The sequence below is a fragment of the Zymoseptoria tritici genome, chromosome 1, assembly GCF_000219625.1.
Source record: "Zymoseptoria tritici IPO323 chromosome 1, whole genome shotgun sequence".
Taxonomy (NCBI): domain Eukaryota; kingdom Fungi; phylum Ascomycota; class Dothideomycetes; order Mycosphaerellales; family Mycosphaerellaceae; genus Zymoseptoria; species Zymoseptoria tritici.
The window spans coordinates 2,859,363-2,873,714 of record NC_018218.1 but is presented as its reverse complement, the minus strand read 5'-3'; the positions used below and the strand labels follow the sequence as shown (position 1 = coordinate 2,873,714).

The window sequence follows — 14,352 nt, the reverse complement described above, 5'->3', positions numbered from 1 at the left end:
CGGCACCTCCAGGCACTCGATGCACGACCGCAATCACCACCGCCGACATCCGTTCACCACGATCCTCGATGAATATGGCGACCAAATATGACAATGACTAACGATACTGTTATAGTCGGACGGAGAAGAAGTACCCCAAGAAGTCGTCGCCGCCGATGAGGTGGAGGTGGCAGCGGACACCAGCAAGGGCGGCAGCATGTCTGTCCTCGACGCCCTCAAGGGAGTCCTCAAGATCTCCTTGATCCACGACGGACTCGCCCGCGGTCTCCGCGAGGCCAGCAAGGCCCTCGATCGTCGCCAGGCTCACATGTGCGTGCTCAACGAGGCGTGCGAGGAGGAGGCATACAAGAAGTTGGTTGTCGCTCTGTGCGGCGAGCACAAGATTCCTCTCATCAAGGTTCCGGATGGCAAGCAGCTCGGCGAGTGGGCGGGTCTCTGTATGTGTACACCTGTGGGATGTAATTGTCGAGGACATGCGCTAACAGGATTTGTCAGGCCAAATCGACCGTGAGGGCAACGCACGCAAGGTCGTCAACTGCTCGTGTGTCGTCGTCAAGGACTGGGGTGAGGAGTCGCAGGAGCGCTCCATTCTCCTCAACTACTTCGAGACTGAGCAGTAGACGGAGAATATGGGACGGAAAAGTTGTTCTGGCCGATGGGAAGGAACCAATGCCAGGCCGAGGCAATCTAGGGATATCGTGGCGGATGGGACCCAATCCTGCCGGTGAATTCATGGAGAGCGCATGTCATGTCTACGGGTATGCATGATTCGGCATGCTCAATCTGGAGCATTGATGTACAATGGCGTTGAACATAGAGGTTGCTTGATATCAGCCGAAGACAAAAAGTTTGCGCGCTCCATCTCGTTCATTTGTGGTGTAAATGTCGTGTTATCATTAAGAAGCAATGCCCGATGTTCGTAATGCATTTCCATTATATGCCTACTCCTGTCGATGCATCATATCAGGCCAAAGCCTCACTCGAGGGTTTGTCCAAGCGCTCACACCCACACGCCGAGCCATGCCATGCCATCATGTGCGCAGTCTACCATGCTTACCACCACCATGATGCTCATTCAAACAGCACCACACCACAATCCACAGCATCACCGCAATTCAACCCCCGGCCAACCCCCTCTCCCGCCCTCCAACCTCACCCTCTGAAACGGCGTACTTCCCGGATCAAAATACAGTCCCTCCACCCTCCCATCCGCTCTCCTCAAGCTCACATAATAGAACCCTCCAATCGTCAACCCATGTCCACGATCCTGATCTCCCATCCTCCGATCCTCGTCCGAACACGTGTCCGAGGAAGTATGCACGAAACAGCGCTCTTTCCAGCGCATGAAAATGTATTCCTGCTGGATGGCGCGAAGGCGGGAGAGGGAGAGGAGGGTTCTCGCTAGGGCTGAAGGAGAGGCGAGGGTGGAGAAGGGAGGTAGTCTAAGCCAATTTGCGGCGTCGGTCGAAGGGGTTGCCGAGGGGAAGGAGATAGGTGAAGAGGAAAGGAGGCGAGAGGTCGATGTTGAGCGTTTGGAGTGATCGACGGCGGGAGTTGGCGTGAGGAAGGAGTGGGTGGTAAGATCGATGATGTGACCTTCGAGGTAGGTTGTGATCGGGGAAGACTTTCTGCCCGCTTTGGGACGCGATGTGGTTGATGCGTTGTTGTTGTTGAGGAGGGAGATGCTGGCCGGGTGTTGTGGTACATCGTATGCTTCCATTGTGCCCTGGATCGTCATCTTTTCCCGGTCGAGGGAGTGGATGGTCACTCGCACCGGCCAGTGATCGTGGGTCGGGTCAGGGAATTTGGGAGAGGTGGAAGTCGTTGTGTTGGTTGTTGTTGGAGGTGTAAACTGGTGGGATAGCCATGGCCTACTGGCGTCGAAAGAAGCGACTCGAGTAGATCCAGGCGGATGGTCAAATGCTGGCGTATTTGCCAAAGAGGGAAAGTTCGGGTTGATCTGTTCTACGTGAATGGTAGAAGAGTTCAGACGTTGTTGTAACAATTCAGCATTAGGCGTTGCGGCATGCTGGTGTCCCTCAAACGTAGTCCCGGGCTGCAGCCATGAAGAATCAGCCAGTGGTTCGACATCGTCCAGGTCCATAATGAAGTCATGGTGCTTGTCCGCGAAGAATTCCTTCGTCGCAAGACCTTGATCCATAGCAGCCGACAGTGCATCTTCATATCGAGAGCAAGACCGTAGCTGATCGAGATACTTCAAAGCACTCTCCAGCAGCGCGGTAGGACTTGAAGATGTCATCGTCGACGGCACCGGCGGAGTCGATATGCGTGGTAGTCGTTGTGGTCCCTCAGTACCAGTCCTGTACCGCATGACTCTCTCTTGCTCAGCCGCGAACCAAGCTGTCCGGGCCTCCTCGTTCCTGAGCAACGACGACCTCCCTTCATTGATATGCGGGGGCGGCAGCGGCCAGGCGTCTCTACTTGAATTTCCGTTCGCAAGATGCTCCGCTCCGATACCCGAATTCTCATCCATCGGATTGAACCACCCAGTCCCCCGCGCCCGCTCCTCTTCCTCGCTCATCCCACTGCGTTCCCTCTCCATAACATATCTCAACATCCTTTCGGTAGCAGACGCCGACGACGCAATCGTCGGTACTCCGCCCTCCTGTCTCGTCGCCCTCTGCGCCACAACACTCCTCCTCAAACTTCCCCACTCCACCCCCCCTCTCCTCCTCTCCCTCAACCGTTCTCGTCGCTCCAGCCCTTCTGTCGCCTCTTGCTCCCGCCTCCTCAATCCTTCCAACTCCCGCTCCCCTTCACCTCTCAACCTCTCCGACCCAATGTCCGGCCTCGCCCGTCTCAATTCCGCCAGAATCTGCTCTAATTCCGTTTCGTCGTGAGTGGTAGATGTGTCCTCGTGGGCAGGCGCCCAGTCATATAGTCTTTCTGCTCTTCCTCCTGCTCCGGGTGAAGGCGTGCGATTACTGTATGCACTTGCTGTCGGTCGACCTGTCGCTGCGGTGGGTGCGCTTGCAGAAGGGTCGTGGATGCGATTTAGTCGAGCGAGGATCTGTTGCAGGCGGGTGCGGCGGTCGGCGGAGCTCTCGGCTGGCGGTGGAGGTGGAGGTGGGGGTGTATTCGCGTGTGGCGGGACGATGAGGCGGTCTTCGTACTGGGCGGCCTGTGGTGGTGGTGGACTTGGGAGAATGTCGGCGATGCCACGGGTGCGGTTGCGAACTCGAGGATCTCGATGGGAGTCGATTTGCGATCTCGTTGGTGGACGGGTGGAAGTGTCGTCTTGTTGGTCTTGGTCCAAGGCGGCGAGTGAGGAGTGAAGGAAGCGCAGGTTTTCGTCGATGTTGTCCTCGCTGTTGCTGTCGAGGGCGTCGCCGGGCGAACTCATACTTCCTGCCTGGGATGCTGTTCCTTCCTTTCCTTGTCGTCACTGCTGCATCTTTCGACTCAATCCTCTTCGTCCTCGCTCTTTCCAGTCATCGATGACTCGGCCAGGGAATAATCAAGACCTCACTTCAAGTTTGAGAAGTCAGTCGAGTGAATGCGGGCACGTGGATGTCGACAAGAATCCCTGCATTCGGGCAATAGCGTCATATGTCGATCTCCAGTCCCACGGAAAACAAAACACAGGCCATTTCTATAGTACGAAGAAAGGGTTGTCCCTGACCTCGCTTCATCACAAGATACACCATGTTTGCGTTGACTGAGTGTCTCACAGAGAGTGAAATACATTTACCTGCAGAAGCAGGACTCCGAGCTGATAGGTAAATTCTGTCCATTTAGACCAGCTACATGAACGACTTCCTCCAAGCTATATACTCCAACGAGAATATCCAGCATCCACTTATCCTCTAGCGCATCAAGCGCCTCTGTGGGACTTTTCTTCCAAACCGGTGGGGAATTGTAGTAGGATGATCACAACACTTTCTGACCCTCCACTCTAACGTCTCGATCAGCACAAACCAATAAAGGCGGCCTATCGAGCAACTCGGACAAGGATCCCGACGAGGGGAAAACGAAGCGGGCGGACTCCGCATACTGCCTGGCTAAGCGTGAGGGTCACATCACAGATATTCCCACCACGCGGCCGGTCAAGCAGCTCACATCCGCGGCGCTCGTTGTGCTCGTCGGTTTCCATCCCGAATGGTATCGTTTTGGAGGGTCATATTAAATCGAGCGGAATCCAGTTCCGAAGCTCAATAGAAATTGGTAAATGGACCATTTTCGTCGAGTTGGTAAAAGTTACCTCCCAGAGGTGACCAAAGTCCAATCGAACCGAACGCCTTCATCCCCACGCCGTGTCTGTCGCCTTTCTCAGCTGGACTCGCCAGGACCGATTGAGGGTTACGGACACACGGCGGGCTTCCGGGCGTCCACAAAAGGCCATTTTGACGAATCGAAGCGACATTCCAGATGTCGAGCGTGGGTTGGTGGCTTTCCAGAGGGAGAATCCAGTACCAAAAAAGCGAATGTTGCCGAGAGAAGAAAAACGTTCCCGTCGTTCGTGCAAAGCATGCAAATCGTCCTTCCCATGATAAATCGAGTGACCGTGAGGTCTGAGACTTGCTCCTTTCTTGTTTTGTGCCAGTGTTTCCCTTCCTTGCCGGGAAATGCATTCCGTTTGCAAAGAGCCATTTCTCGTATGTCCAGGAAACCAAGAGGGGAATAAAGAAAAAATCCAGTATGCTCGCTTCGCTAAAAACAAATTCCAAAATGTCCAGATAGTAAAAGAAAAATTGTCGCTCTCCTTGAGATCCCGCTCCATATGCACTTGCTGTCAAAGTTTGAGTGGTGATGTTGGGTCGAGATGACCAACATCGGGTATCGCTTGCATCGCATCGCTAAGAGTTGATGACCGCTGTCGTATTGCCTGTGCGCATCAGGCTGTCGAGGTGTTCGCGTTCGCTTCGGTGTCGGGCCAGAACACCGGCGCTGGCAATCGGAGTGGTTGTCTTGCCGATCGCTAGGTATCGCGTGTCTCCTCAAAACGTAGTCGCGTACTGCGGCGTCCAAGAACTCTGGCTCCAGCCAAAGTCGGAGTATCCACCCATGACCATGTCAACACCGCAATGATGAGGCATTTGGTGTGGCATGATCAAGGCCGGCATCGGGGCGATGCTCTGTGGCGAGCTATAGAACTGCGCAGGTGCCGTTGTGTATGCAATGGGCTGGCTAAACGAAGGCGTGGGCGACGGAAGTTGGACCTGCTGACCGTACTGCATGTCTTGCCAGAAACTGTTAGACCGGGAGTCGCTGCACGTGGTGGCCGTCGGGGACGGTGTCGATGGGAGCACTCGCCATGTGTCTACGGGCGCAGGATGCGCGGGCGCCAACTGCTGCTGCGGCGATGGTGTCCACCAGTGACCGGCCATCGATGATGTCGGGAGGATGGGTGCTGGGTGGATGACATCGACGATTCGCGGTGGTGGTGGGAGTAGCGGGACGAACATGTTCATGATGGCGTTCTTGACGTCTTCGGAGCGACCTTCGAGAAGCTCGCCGGCGCCGTCCTCTTCCAAACCCTCCAGCGCGCGGACATGAGTGCGAAAGACAAACTTGTTGGCGGCTTGGACGAACTCATCTTGCATTTTCTTGACGTGCGACTCCTTCTCGGGCCAGGACCATGTGCTTGCCGAAGCATCGACAGAGTAGATGTCCTTGTGGTATTCGATAAGCAACTCGATCGTGTCCGTTGTGAGCTTGAAGGCGACTTCATGTTGCGACACCATGTCGACGTGTACGACGTAAGCCTCGATGTGGATCAGCTGATGGTTGAACAGAGCTTCTGTTAATGGATTGTCATCCTTGCGCAGGTCGGCATCGGGTGCTTTGGGCAGCATGAGCGATGCAAGTGTCCAGATGGCGAGGGTGCCGCCGAGAGTTTCTGTGAGACATCGGTGGTGCTGTGGAACACTGTTGAGTGGGCGCTTTACCCGGTTGATGCGCTTCAGTGTTTGTGTGAGCCAAGACTCGACCTTGGAGTTGAGGACGATCTCCGGAGCGGAACGCGGTGCAAAGGCCTGCGCCGAGGCAGGAAGCAGTTGCACGGGCATCTCGAGGGATGTGTGATATAGGCAGCGATGTGTGGTATTGATGATGTAAGCGATGCGATGGAGTCGGTTTTGACGAGCCGGTCGTGCTGCGGAGGATCTTGCAAGAAGAGAGAAATCTGGAACGGACTGGAACTTGGTGATAAACGATGGGATTAGAAGAGCGCCGTTAGTAGAGGGAGGAGAGTCGGGGGAGAGGAAGGGAGGGTGGTCGGGCGGGTAGGACGGCGGAGGGGCGAGGAGGACGAGAACGAGAGGGTTGAAAGAGGTGTGACTCTGCGGGGTGGGCCAGCGGGCTTATATCCAAGCCAAGCCGAGCAGCAAAGCAGGTCAGGTCAGGTCAGTAGTCGGTCAGAATAGACGCACTGCGCCTCGCTCGTAGGTGTGCGGCCGACTCCCGAGTCTGCAGGACAAGAAAGAGGACAAGACAGGATAGGACCGGACACGATCCTAGCAGCATGCATACATGCAGAGTAGTAATAGGTGCATGCATGCCGTAGCTGCAGGTCTAGCTTCGCACTTCCAGCTTTTTGGCACTACTTTTTCAGACTCTCACCACTCTGGCCGTTCGCGTTCCTACGCGCTGTATGGTTTAGACGCCTTCCATGCATCGTAGATTGCACCATTGCGTCTGGAAGGCGGCTGCACGCTATTGGGATCAACGTTGTAATGGTCTGCGCGCGCGTGGTGTACGAGTTAGCGATCGTGCCTGCAGCGCAACGTTACAGTGTACATGCATTTGTCGGCCCAGGGCGAAGACGGATCAGGAAACATGTCCGATCTGACTTCTGTATTGCTGGAAGTGAATTGCATTCTTCGAAACTAGCATGGCGATCTGCCATTCGGCTCATCAGCCCCTACCTCACCTTGCCTGCACGAAATGCAGCGTCGCGGAGAGTTGAGAGAGTGGCCAGCTCGTGGTGGCCAGTCGACGTCGTCCTGTCGCTCGTCTGTCCTGATGAGCTTTGATGGATGGCACTCGTTTCAAGGGCAGCGGGTCACGGGGAGGGGTTCCATGCCATCCGTATCGTCGGTCGTCGCCGTGTAGCAGAGAGCTTGCGAGCTTGACGGACGATGGGTGATGGTGAGTGCGAGTCTTTCGCGCTTGGTTGGATGTCGCAGTTCGGTGTTGCCGGTTGGCGTGCTCAGCTAGCACGGAGCTTACCACATATAGACTAGCAGAATCTGAGCTCCTTCCAATCGCGATGCAAGGTCTAGGATCTAACTGGCACACATTCAGGGCAGACGGACGTGTGGGACGCCATCGACATGGTTAAAGTTCTTTATTCCGAGTAGCACGAGCGTCTATTTTGCTTAAGAGGACATGGCGATCGAGAGAAAAATCCAAGTTGTCTTCCTCTCATTTTGGAGAAAGAGTTTGTTCAACACCGATCGATCCAAGCACGCCAGGCCGCAGGAAACCCGGCCGTCGAGCTAAAATCGGCTCTCATGCATGCATGCCTGCACTTGCCACGAGAGACTAGACATACAAAAGAGGCTGAGCTGTGGCGGGTGCTGCTGCAGATCTCGCTCAACTCCGTGAACAACGTGGCTCGACACAACTTCCATGAAGAGATCCATGTTCTGTGGAGAAGACGGTTCCATTGTTGGTCATGAGGCCTGAGGGTCATGAGGAGGCAAAGACGAGGCATGACGGCCATCGCGTGACCCGCTTGCTATTCAGGGCCGTGGCAAGCGGCAGGCGCACAGTATGATTCTTCAACGACCGACTTGACGGATACAGAGCTTCACATCCTTGTCCAGTCTCCGAATAGAGGAAATGGCCCGTCTACCACGGCGACGGGTCCGAACATGAGGCTCGGAAGGCCGACCGGGCAGGTCGGATCATGTAGAACTCAGCAAACATTGGTGCTTCACGACATATGAGGTTATCGTCAGTCCTCACGGCGAGTTTGCTGGATTCTCTTTGCGGAAGCACGCGACACCTCGGGCGCTTGCGCGATCTTCGACAGGCCCTTCGTTGCGGTGCGGTCAGTGCGGTCGATGGACAGGGATAGGAACATCCCCGATGTGTCGTCACAGCGTTGTGCATGTTGTGGAGAGCTGAGAAAAGCAGCGGACTCTCGGCAGTGCTGCGGCGGCGTCATCGGGCTTGCCGACGGGACCTTGTTGACCGCACCGAGGACCGTTCTTCTTTTACCTCACTACTCCATCCTTCACATGCACGTCCGAACACGATCCCAATTAATATCATCGCTTCACAGGCCGTGTTCTCTGAAACTGCAAGGCCATCCATGCCTCCGTGCATATCCATTACCCGCGCAGAGTGTGGAGCACGCCTGGACCTCCCATTGCGCGAGTCGGCGCGCGACCAGCTGACCGCGTCGGGCGTTGCGTTTCAGACGTGCATGTCTTAAGAAGCATATCCATATAATAACACAAGAGCGGGGCACGTCAAGCTGTCCGGCACTCCGGTGCGGCCGTGACTCACTCACTCCTTCAAGCAAACTCCACAGTCGTCATCTTCATGAGCAAAATCACTCTCGATGACCTCGGCGAGGAACCATGCATGTTCAAAGATTGCTGTTGCTCTCTCAGCAGACCATTGATCGGAGCGCTGGCCGACACTTTGCCCAGAAGCCCAGCGCTGGTCCTCTCTGTTAGTAGCACGTGGGGCGTCCTACACCTCGATCCTTTTGTATCGCGAATGCGAACATGTCTCACGATTTATACTGATGCGTGGAGGATAGATCGGATCTGGAACCGGACTTCTCGAGAATCTCATCCGCCAAGCTGCAGGAGATGCAGATCTATATGGCGTCGAAGTCCCGTCCTGCAATAACATCCATCTGCCGGCCGACCGCGTCGTGCGTGTGTCGACTTCACTTGAACTCCACCCTGATGCCGTCCTCGCTGGAACACTGATATTCTGCTATCCGCGGACTATCCAGCTGGTCGATGCGTATCTCAGGGAATGCGTCGGCGGTGCTCTGGAGAAGGTGGTGTTCATATCTCACCGTGACGAGTGGCCGGCCTTTCGAGAGCTTTTCTTGGCCCATTTCGCGGAGTCAGATCTGGCCGTCGACTGGCCGAACTTATTACCAGGGTATGAGATTCTCTGCATAGCATCATGTCCTTCCTCATGACAGGCATGAAGCGAGAGTGACGGGCTCGTTTGACGACCTGGATACTTGATCAACTGTCGATGCGCGCAACGGAGAAGCTTTCCATTTCAATCCCGCTATGCCTCTGCTAAGCTGACACCTCAGCGCAAGCCCATTGTCCTGATCCATCAGGCCGGCACCCTTTGGACGTCAGATCGGGGTCTGCGCCGGGAGGTAGTGGAAGCCAATGATCAACCCAATCATGTATGTACTTGAAAGTTCCCTTGCAATGATGGAACTCGTGCATAGTTCCTGCGGAACCCACATGGACCTGGACGCCAAGCTTGTTGGAACGGGCCATCACGGTGCAAAGAGCAGGTTCAAACTGCTGTCACATACACAGAACATGCCCGTGAACATGCCCTTGGACTTCTTCGGGCAGTCGGGAACAATCAGGCCATCTTTGCTGTCTGCGCAGCACCAGGGTCTGGCGTGGAATTGCCGGAGCAGAGTCGCAAGTACGGCGATCAAAGCCACGATATGTACCATGATGGCATTGATGTGAGCAGGAAACTGCTTGAGTATTGGTGGACTGGTGGAGGATGTGATTATCGCAGATGATCTGAGTTGTTCTGCTCCGCTGAGCCTGGATTCCCTCCCTCGACAGAGAGCCGCAGGTGATTGATCGTCTATATGTTCATCAAGACCCATGTGCAATACCCCGCAAAATAAACTCGCTCTCCATCTTCGATTACTTTTCCTTATCATACATCTCGCCTCGCTTTTGACATGATGGGTTGGTACATCGTCGGCGTTGTATGCGGGCATGGGCTTTAGTGGCCTGGTTGTAGGGAAATACACCAACAAGGCCTGGCTTTGCCTTTGGAACTACTCGTGTTGCAAGCATCCACCGTCATGTGGTGTGACAAGGCGCATCATGAGTACACTCACAGTGTGCTAGTAGGCACAGGATAGGTTCTACTGATGGACTCGACCCATATCCACAGATCGTATACAGTTCCTGTGCGGACGAAGATCAGAGCCATGGTGGATACCGCTACGGTAGCTCTATATATAGTAACTTTACTACTAAGCCTGATCTGGCGACATCAGCAACAACACCGCCTGCCTTCGACGCCTACGCATACCTTCCATGGCTTCTCATGTCTTTGCTATCGGTCACGGAACCTTACGACGAAGAGCTCTGAACCCCGGACAGGGTTCTTGGATCCACCCTCCCGTCCATGAGGTCCAACCCGTGGCCCCCGCGACTATATCGTAATCCGCATTGGCCACATCATCCCCAAGGTAAGTTTACCGAATGATGACCACTCCGATGTGTTGCAAAACAATGAACCGGAATCCAGGGTGAGATGCCAGCTCATCAGCTGGACAAGGTCGGAACCTTCACACTCGTGACATGGTTCTGTTTGCTGAAACGCGATAGCAATGAACACCTCGTGCGCACGAGCCGAACGGACGAGTCATGCCCTCAGCCAAAACACCGGCGCGCGCAATCCCCAAGCCGTGTTTGAGGAATAATGCGGGAGCTATTCGTGTATCAGCCTTGCAGTCCTTGCAATCCGCACACGCTGACGACCGGGACCTTATGCCTATAACATCCTGGCCCGCTCGCAACTTGGGGCCAGCCTGCCAGGATAGGTTACCCATCCCCCGTCTCACTACCAAGTTCCCGACACAAATACCCCAGGCATCATCCTACACGACCCCATGGCTTCTCGTCAGATCTTATCCTCTGTCCCTCCGGCACTCCCGCCACGGAACCCACGTCGAAAAACTCGTCGCAGAAAACTGAGCCAATTGACCGACGAGCAACACGACCTCTGGGAACACGCAGCACTGCTCCACCACGGTTACGAGTGGCAGAACGCCGCAACCTCATTTCAGTACCTCGCGCATACCATCAGGGGCGAGTCTGCGAGTAACCTGTGTCTTCTCAACGCCGCACTGGTTTTCGCACGTTTGGGTGACTACGACATAGCCGCTGAAACACTTGATGGTGGAGGACAGACCGAAGAGCTTCTCCCACTCACTCTGTATTTGATGGGACATGTCGAGCTGGAGCTCAAGCAAAATATTGAAAAAGCAAGGGATTGCTTCGCCGTCGCCTTGAAGCAGTTGGAAGTGGTCGGAGGTTGTCAATCCTTTCATCACCTCGGTCTGGAGTTCACGTTATACGCCGTCGATCTGAGATACATACTCGAGATGCTGGATCCTAACGGAGGCGAACCCATTATGACATCGAACCCCGGAGCGATCGCCGTGAATGGCATCTTTGAAGCACCGTCAAGGTCATGGAATACATCGACCACAACAATCGACACGATGAATCCGAACGTTCTCTCATCTTCATTCTCGGGATACAGCAGTGACGGCTCCTCCACGACTGGCTCGCCCTTGAAGATTGCCCGCTTCGGACCGCGTATTGTCGAAGCCCTGCGAACATCGAAATCCACCGGTAGCTTCAAGGTGTTCAAGAACCACCTGATCAGCGACCTCTCCCTCTCCGACAACACGAAAAGTTTCACTTATAGAACTTCCCTCGGCCGCCAACGAGCCTCCAAATCCACAAGCCGCGTCTTCGACAAAGGTATCCCGCCTCCCATCCCCAGCGCACCACTGTCAAACCTCCCCGCAACAGCCTTCACCCACGCCTCGCCCAAAGTCAACAGAAACCTCCCGCCAACCCCCATCCCTATCGACAACGGAAGGAAAATCCCCCGCTCCGCCCGGACCCTTCCCGAATCCACATCCACCCTAGCAAGCTTCATAAAGAACCTGCCTCCCCAACAGCACAAAAGCGCCCTCCAACCCCGCTCCGCAGAAGGCGACTTTTCTCCCATGCGCGAAATGACCGACTTCCTCCGCGGCACCGCTCCGCCAGGCGAGAGAGCCAAGTCTCCCGCACCACTCCGAACCCGGAAAGCATCCCCCGCGCCGCGCATGACAACGGGGGGATCCTCCTCTCGCTCGAGTTCCTCCCCTCCATCATCCGTCTCCTCCCTCGGATCTCGAAGCGCCACTCCTCCTCCTCCTCCTTCTCATTCCATATCTCTACAGCGCTCCGCCTCGACCAATCCCGATCCACCGCGGCAAAGTGCTCTCCGCCACGCCAGCAGCGTGGCGTCGACGCTCCGTCGCGTAGCATCGGCCGTGCCGCCCAAGGAAGTCCATCCGGCGTTAAGGGAGGGTTTCCGGTTGAGGGAGAGTACGATTGGGAGCGGGAGAGCGGTGAAGCCGACGTCTATGGTGGTGGAGCTGGAGGGCGATATTCCGGTGATGTTGGTGCGGGAGGGGGAGGGGAGAGGGGCAAGTCCGGTTAGTGCGATGTCTGTCGGTAGGGGGAGTCCCGTGAGTGCGCTGTCAGTCGGCCGTGATTGAGTGATGAGGGATAAGTGGCTTGTTTGTGTTATGAGTGGCAGATGAAGGGGAGCCGGCTGGTCCGGTGTTAATGTCATATACGATGTCGATGTAATGAAAGGAAGCAGGGCGATAGACAAAAGCATGAGCGGCAGTTGACTTGTCAGAACGTAATAATGATACATACATTTTTCTTGGTCTATAGCCTAGCCTGTCTCGCCTTTCCTCTGTATCTCTGCTACCCCTTGCGACAAGAAAGCTGGCTATGCCTTCTTCTTCTCCCTCGCCTTTTGCGCCTTCTCCTATACGTCAAAGAGTGCAACGGTCAGCTCTGCATGGACAACGAGGACTGGAAACGAGTCCAAGACCTGGCCATAATCCGAGACAGTTCTCGGAGGATGATCGCAAGCTTTTGAAACCCTTCAGGGACTTACGACTTTGGTCAGGTATCCTTCAATCCCCACTCCGCCAAACACCAATCCCACACCCACCCACTGACCCGCGGTGAGCGCGTGCCCAAAGTACACGACCGAGAGGATCATGGTCAGCATCTTGCGGGTGACGGTCACGGTCACGAGGACGAGACTGCCGAAGATGGAGAGCGTCATGACTAGATTGGATATCAGCATGTGTGCAAGGAACGGGATGGGATGGGATGGGATGGGATGAGGACGGATCACGAACAGATGAAGACCTGCCCCAAGGCACCCGCTGCGCCAAACATGAGAATGTCCCGACCCACGGCTGGGTGACGTTGGATGAATGCGATGGCATCCCAGAGCTCGCCGGCTCCCTTGCCAGTGCTAATGCCGACCATTGCGCCCACTCCAGTCTGCGCGATGTATGGCGAGAGCAGCAGGAACAAGGTCGTCAAGATCGTGCTCATGATATTGAGGGCGACCATCATTTGCTTCCCCGTATATCCGCGAAATTTGGCGTAAATATCATCCTGCGTGGAATTTGTCAATCCGTCAAAGAGGAGGTTGATGCTGAGAAGGACAAGACCGTAGATACTATTCCCACTGTTGGTCTTCTTCTTCTTCCCACCACCCGACTGCAACGTGAAAATCGCCACTCCCGCGGTGACGAGTGCCACGACGGCGTACTTGTAGAAAGGATACCGTTTCCCATATAGCGTGACGTGCAGGAACATGACGGGCAATAATTTGCAGGACTTGGCGAGGATGAAGGTGATGTAGTCGACGTGTTGTAAGCTGGCGTAGCCGATGGGCGAGGAGACGGAGGAGATGATGGCGACCAGACAGAGAGGACCGAGGATCTTGCGGGAGGGAATGACGGGCATGGAGGCAGGAGTTGGACGGGTGAAGAGGAGGTAGAGGTAGCCGAGAGAGGCGGCGAAGAGGGATTGCACCGTGTTGACGACGACGGGGTATTGGAAGACTTCGCGATTGGTGGGAGTGCCGTAGTTGGTCGTTGTGATGCGTTCTTGGAGGACGCCCCATGTTAGACTGGGATTGATGAATTAGTCTTGGGTGATGAGGGAGGATTGTGGTATACACAACATACAACGATGCGTAGATTCCTCCGGCGCAGATGATGAGGTTGAGCAAGGTGTCGGCACTTTTGGCTTCGGCGTTGGGTTTGAGAGCTGGATCGTTCTTGCCGCCGAGTGTGAGTCCGAGTTCGTGTTCGGCAATCTTTCCATTTGCTTGATGTTGGCGAGCATTGCCATTTTGAGTGGCCATGTTTGAGGTGTCCAGAAGGGGGTGTTCTTGTTGGTTGGTCGAGTTGCCTGTGGCCCGAGAATTGTTTGGAAGAAATACGATGCAGGAATGACAGTCCGTGTTGTCTCCAAACGCACGTGAATGAAAGATTGTAATGCACGGTATAAGGAAGGACTTCTGCGTCAATATTTGGGA

The 14,352-nt window shown here is 55.1% G+C and overlaps 7 protein-coding genes across 7 annotated transcripts; 4 read left to right on the top strand and 3 right to left on the bottom strand.

Moving 5' to 3' along the window:
- Positions 1-196: 196 nt before the first annotated feature.
- On the top strand, positions 197-620 carry MYCGRDRAFT_83768 (40S ribosomal protein S12; the record flags this gene model as incomplete). The annotated part of the gene is made up of 2 exons (XM_003857316.1): positions 197-437; positions 496-620. The coding sequence occupies 2 exons, from the start codon at positions 197-199 to the stop codon at positions 618-620; spliced, it is 366 nt and encodes a 121-aa protein (XP_003857364.1).
- A 571-nt stretch (positions 621-1,191) lies between these two features.
- On the bottom strand, positions 1,192-3,364 carry MYCGRDRAFT_107220 (uncharacterized protein; the record flags this gene model as incomplete). Its single annotated transcript, XM_003856252.1, has 2 exons — positions 1,192-1,685; positions 1,775-3,364. The coding sequence occupies 2 exons, from the start codon at positions 3,362-3,364 to the stop codon at positions 1,443-1,445; spliced, it is 1,833 nt and encodes a 610-aa protein (XP_003856300.1).
- A 1,567-nt stretch (positions 3,365-4,931) lies between these two features.
- MYCGRDRAFT_102441 (uncharacterized protein) lies at positions 4,932-6,388 on the bottom strand (the record flags this gene model as incomplete). The annotated part of the gene is made up of 1 exon (XM_003856251.1): positions 4,932-6,388. One exon carries the CDS (start codon positions 6,027-6,029, stop codon positions 4,959-4,961), a length of 1,071 nt encoding a protein of 356 aa, XP_003856299.1.
- Positions 6,389-8,550: 2,162 nt separating this feature from the next.
- Positions 8,551-9,037, top strand: MYCGRDRAFT_28618 (uncharacterized protein; the record flags this gene model as incomplete). The annotated part of the gene is made up of 2 exons (XM_003857317.1): positions 8,551-8,646; positions 8,738-9,037. Coding segments are annotated over 2 exons (396 nt in total), but the record flags the coding sequence as incomplete, so codon positions are not given.
- A 1,246-nt stretch (positions 9,038-10,283) lies between these two features.
- Positions 10,284-10,715, top strand: MYCGRDRAFT_102437 (uncharacterized protein; the record flags this gene model as incomplete). The annotated part of the gene is made up of 1 exon (XM_003857318.1): positions 10,284-10,715. The coding sequence occupies one exon, from the start codon at positions 10,465-10,467 to the stop codon at positions 10,624-10,626; it is 162 nt and encodes a 53-aa protein (XP_003857366.1).
- A 575-nt stretch (positions 10,716-11,290) lies between these two features.
- Positions 11,291-11,939, top strand: MYCGRDRAFT_78562 (uncharacterized protein; the record flags this gene model as incomplete). The annotated part of the gene is made up of 1 exon (XM_003857319.1): positions 11,291-11,939. A coding segment is annotated over one exon (556 nt), but the record flags the coding sequence as incomplete, so codon positions are not given.
- Positions 11,940-12,609: 670 nt separating this feature from the next.
- Positions 12,610-14,307, bottom strand: MYCGRDRAFT_66129 (uncharacterized protein; the record flags this gene model as incomplete). Its single annotated transcript, XM_003856250.1, has 4 exons — positions 12,610-12,774; positions 12,907-13,082; positions 13,157-13,941; positions 14,000-14,307. 4 exons carry the CDS (start codon positions 14,176-14,178, stop codon positions 12,736-12,738), a joined length of 1,179 nt encoding a protein of 392 aa, XP_003856298.1.
- Positions 14,308-14,352: the final 45 nt, after the last annotated feature.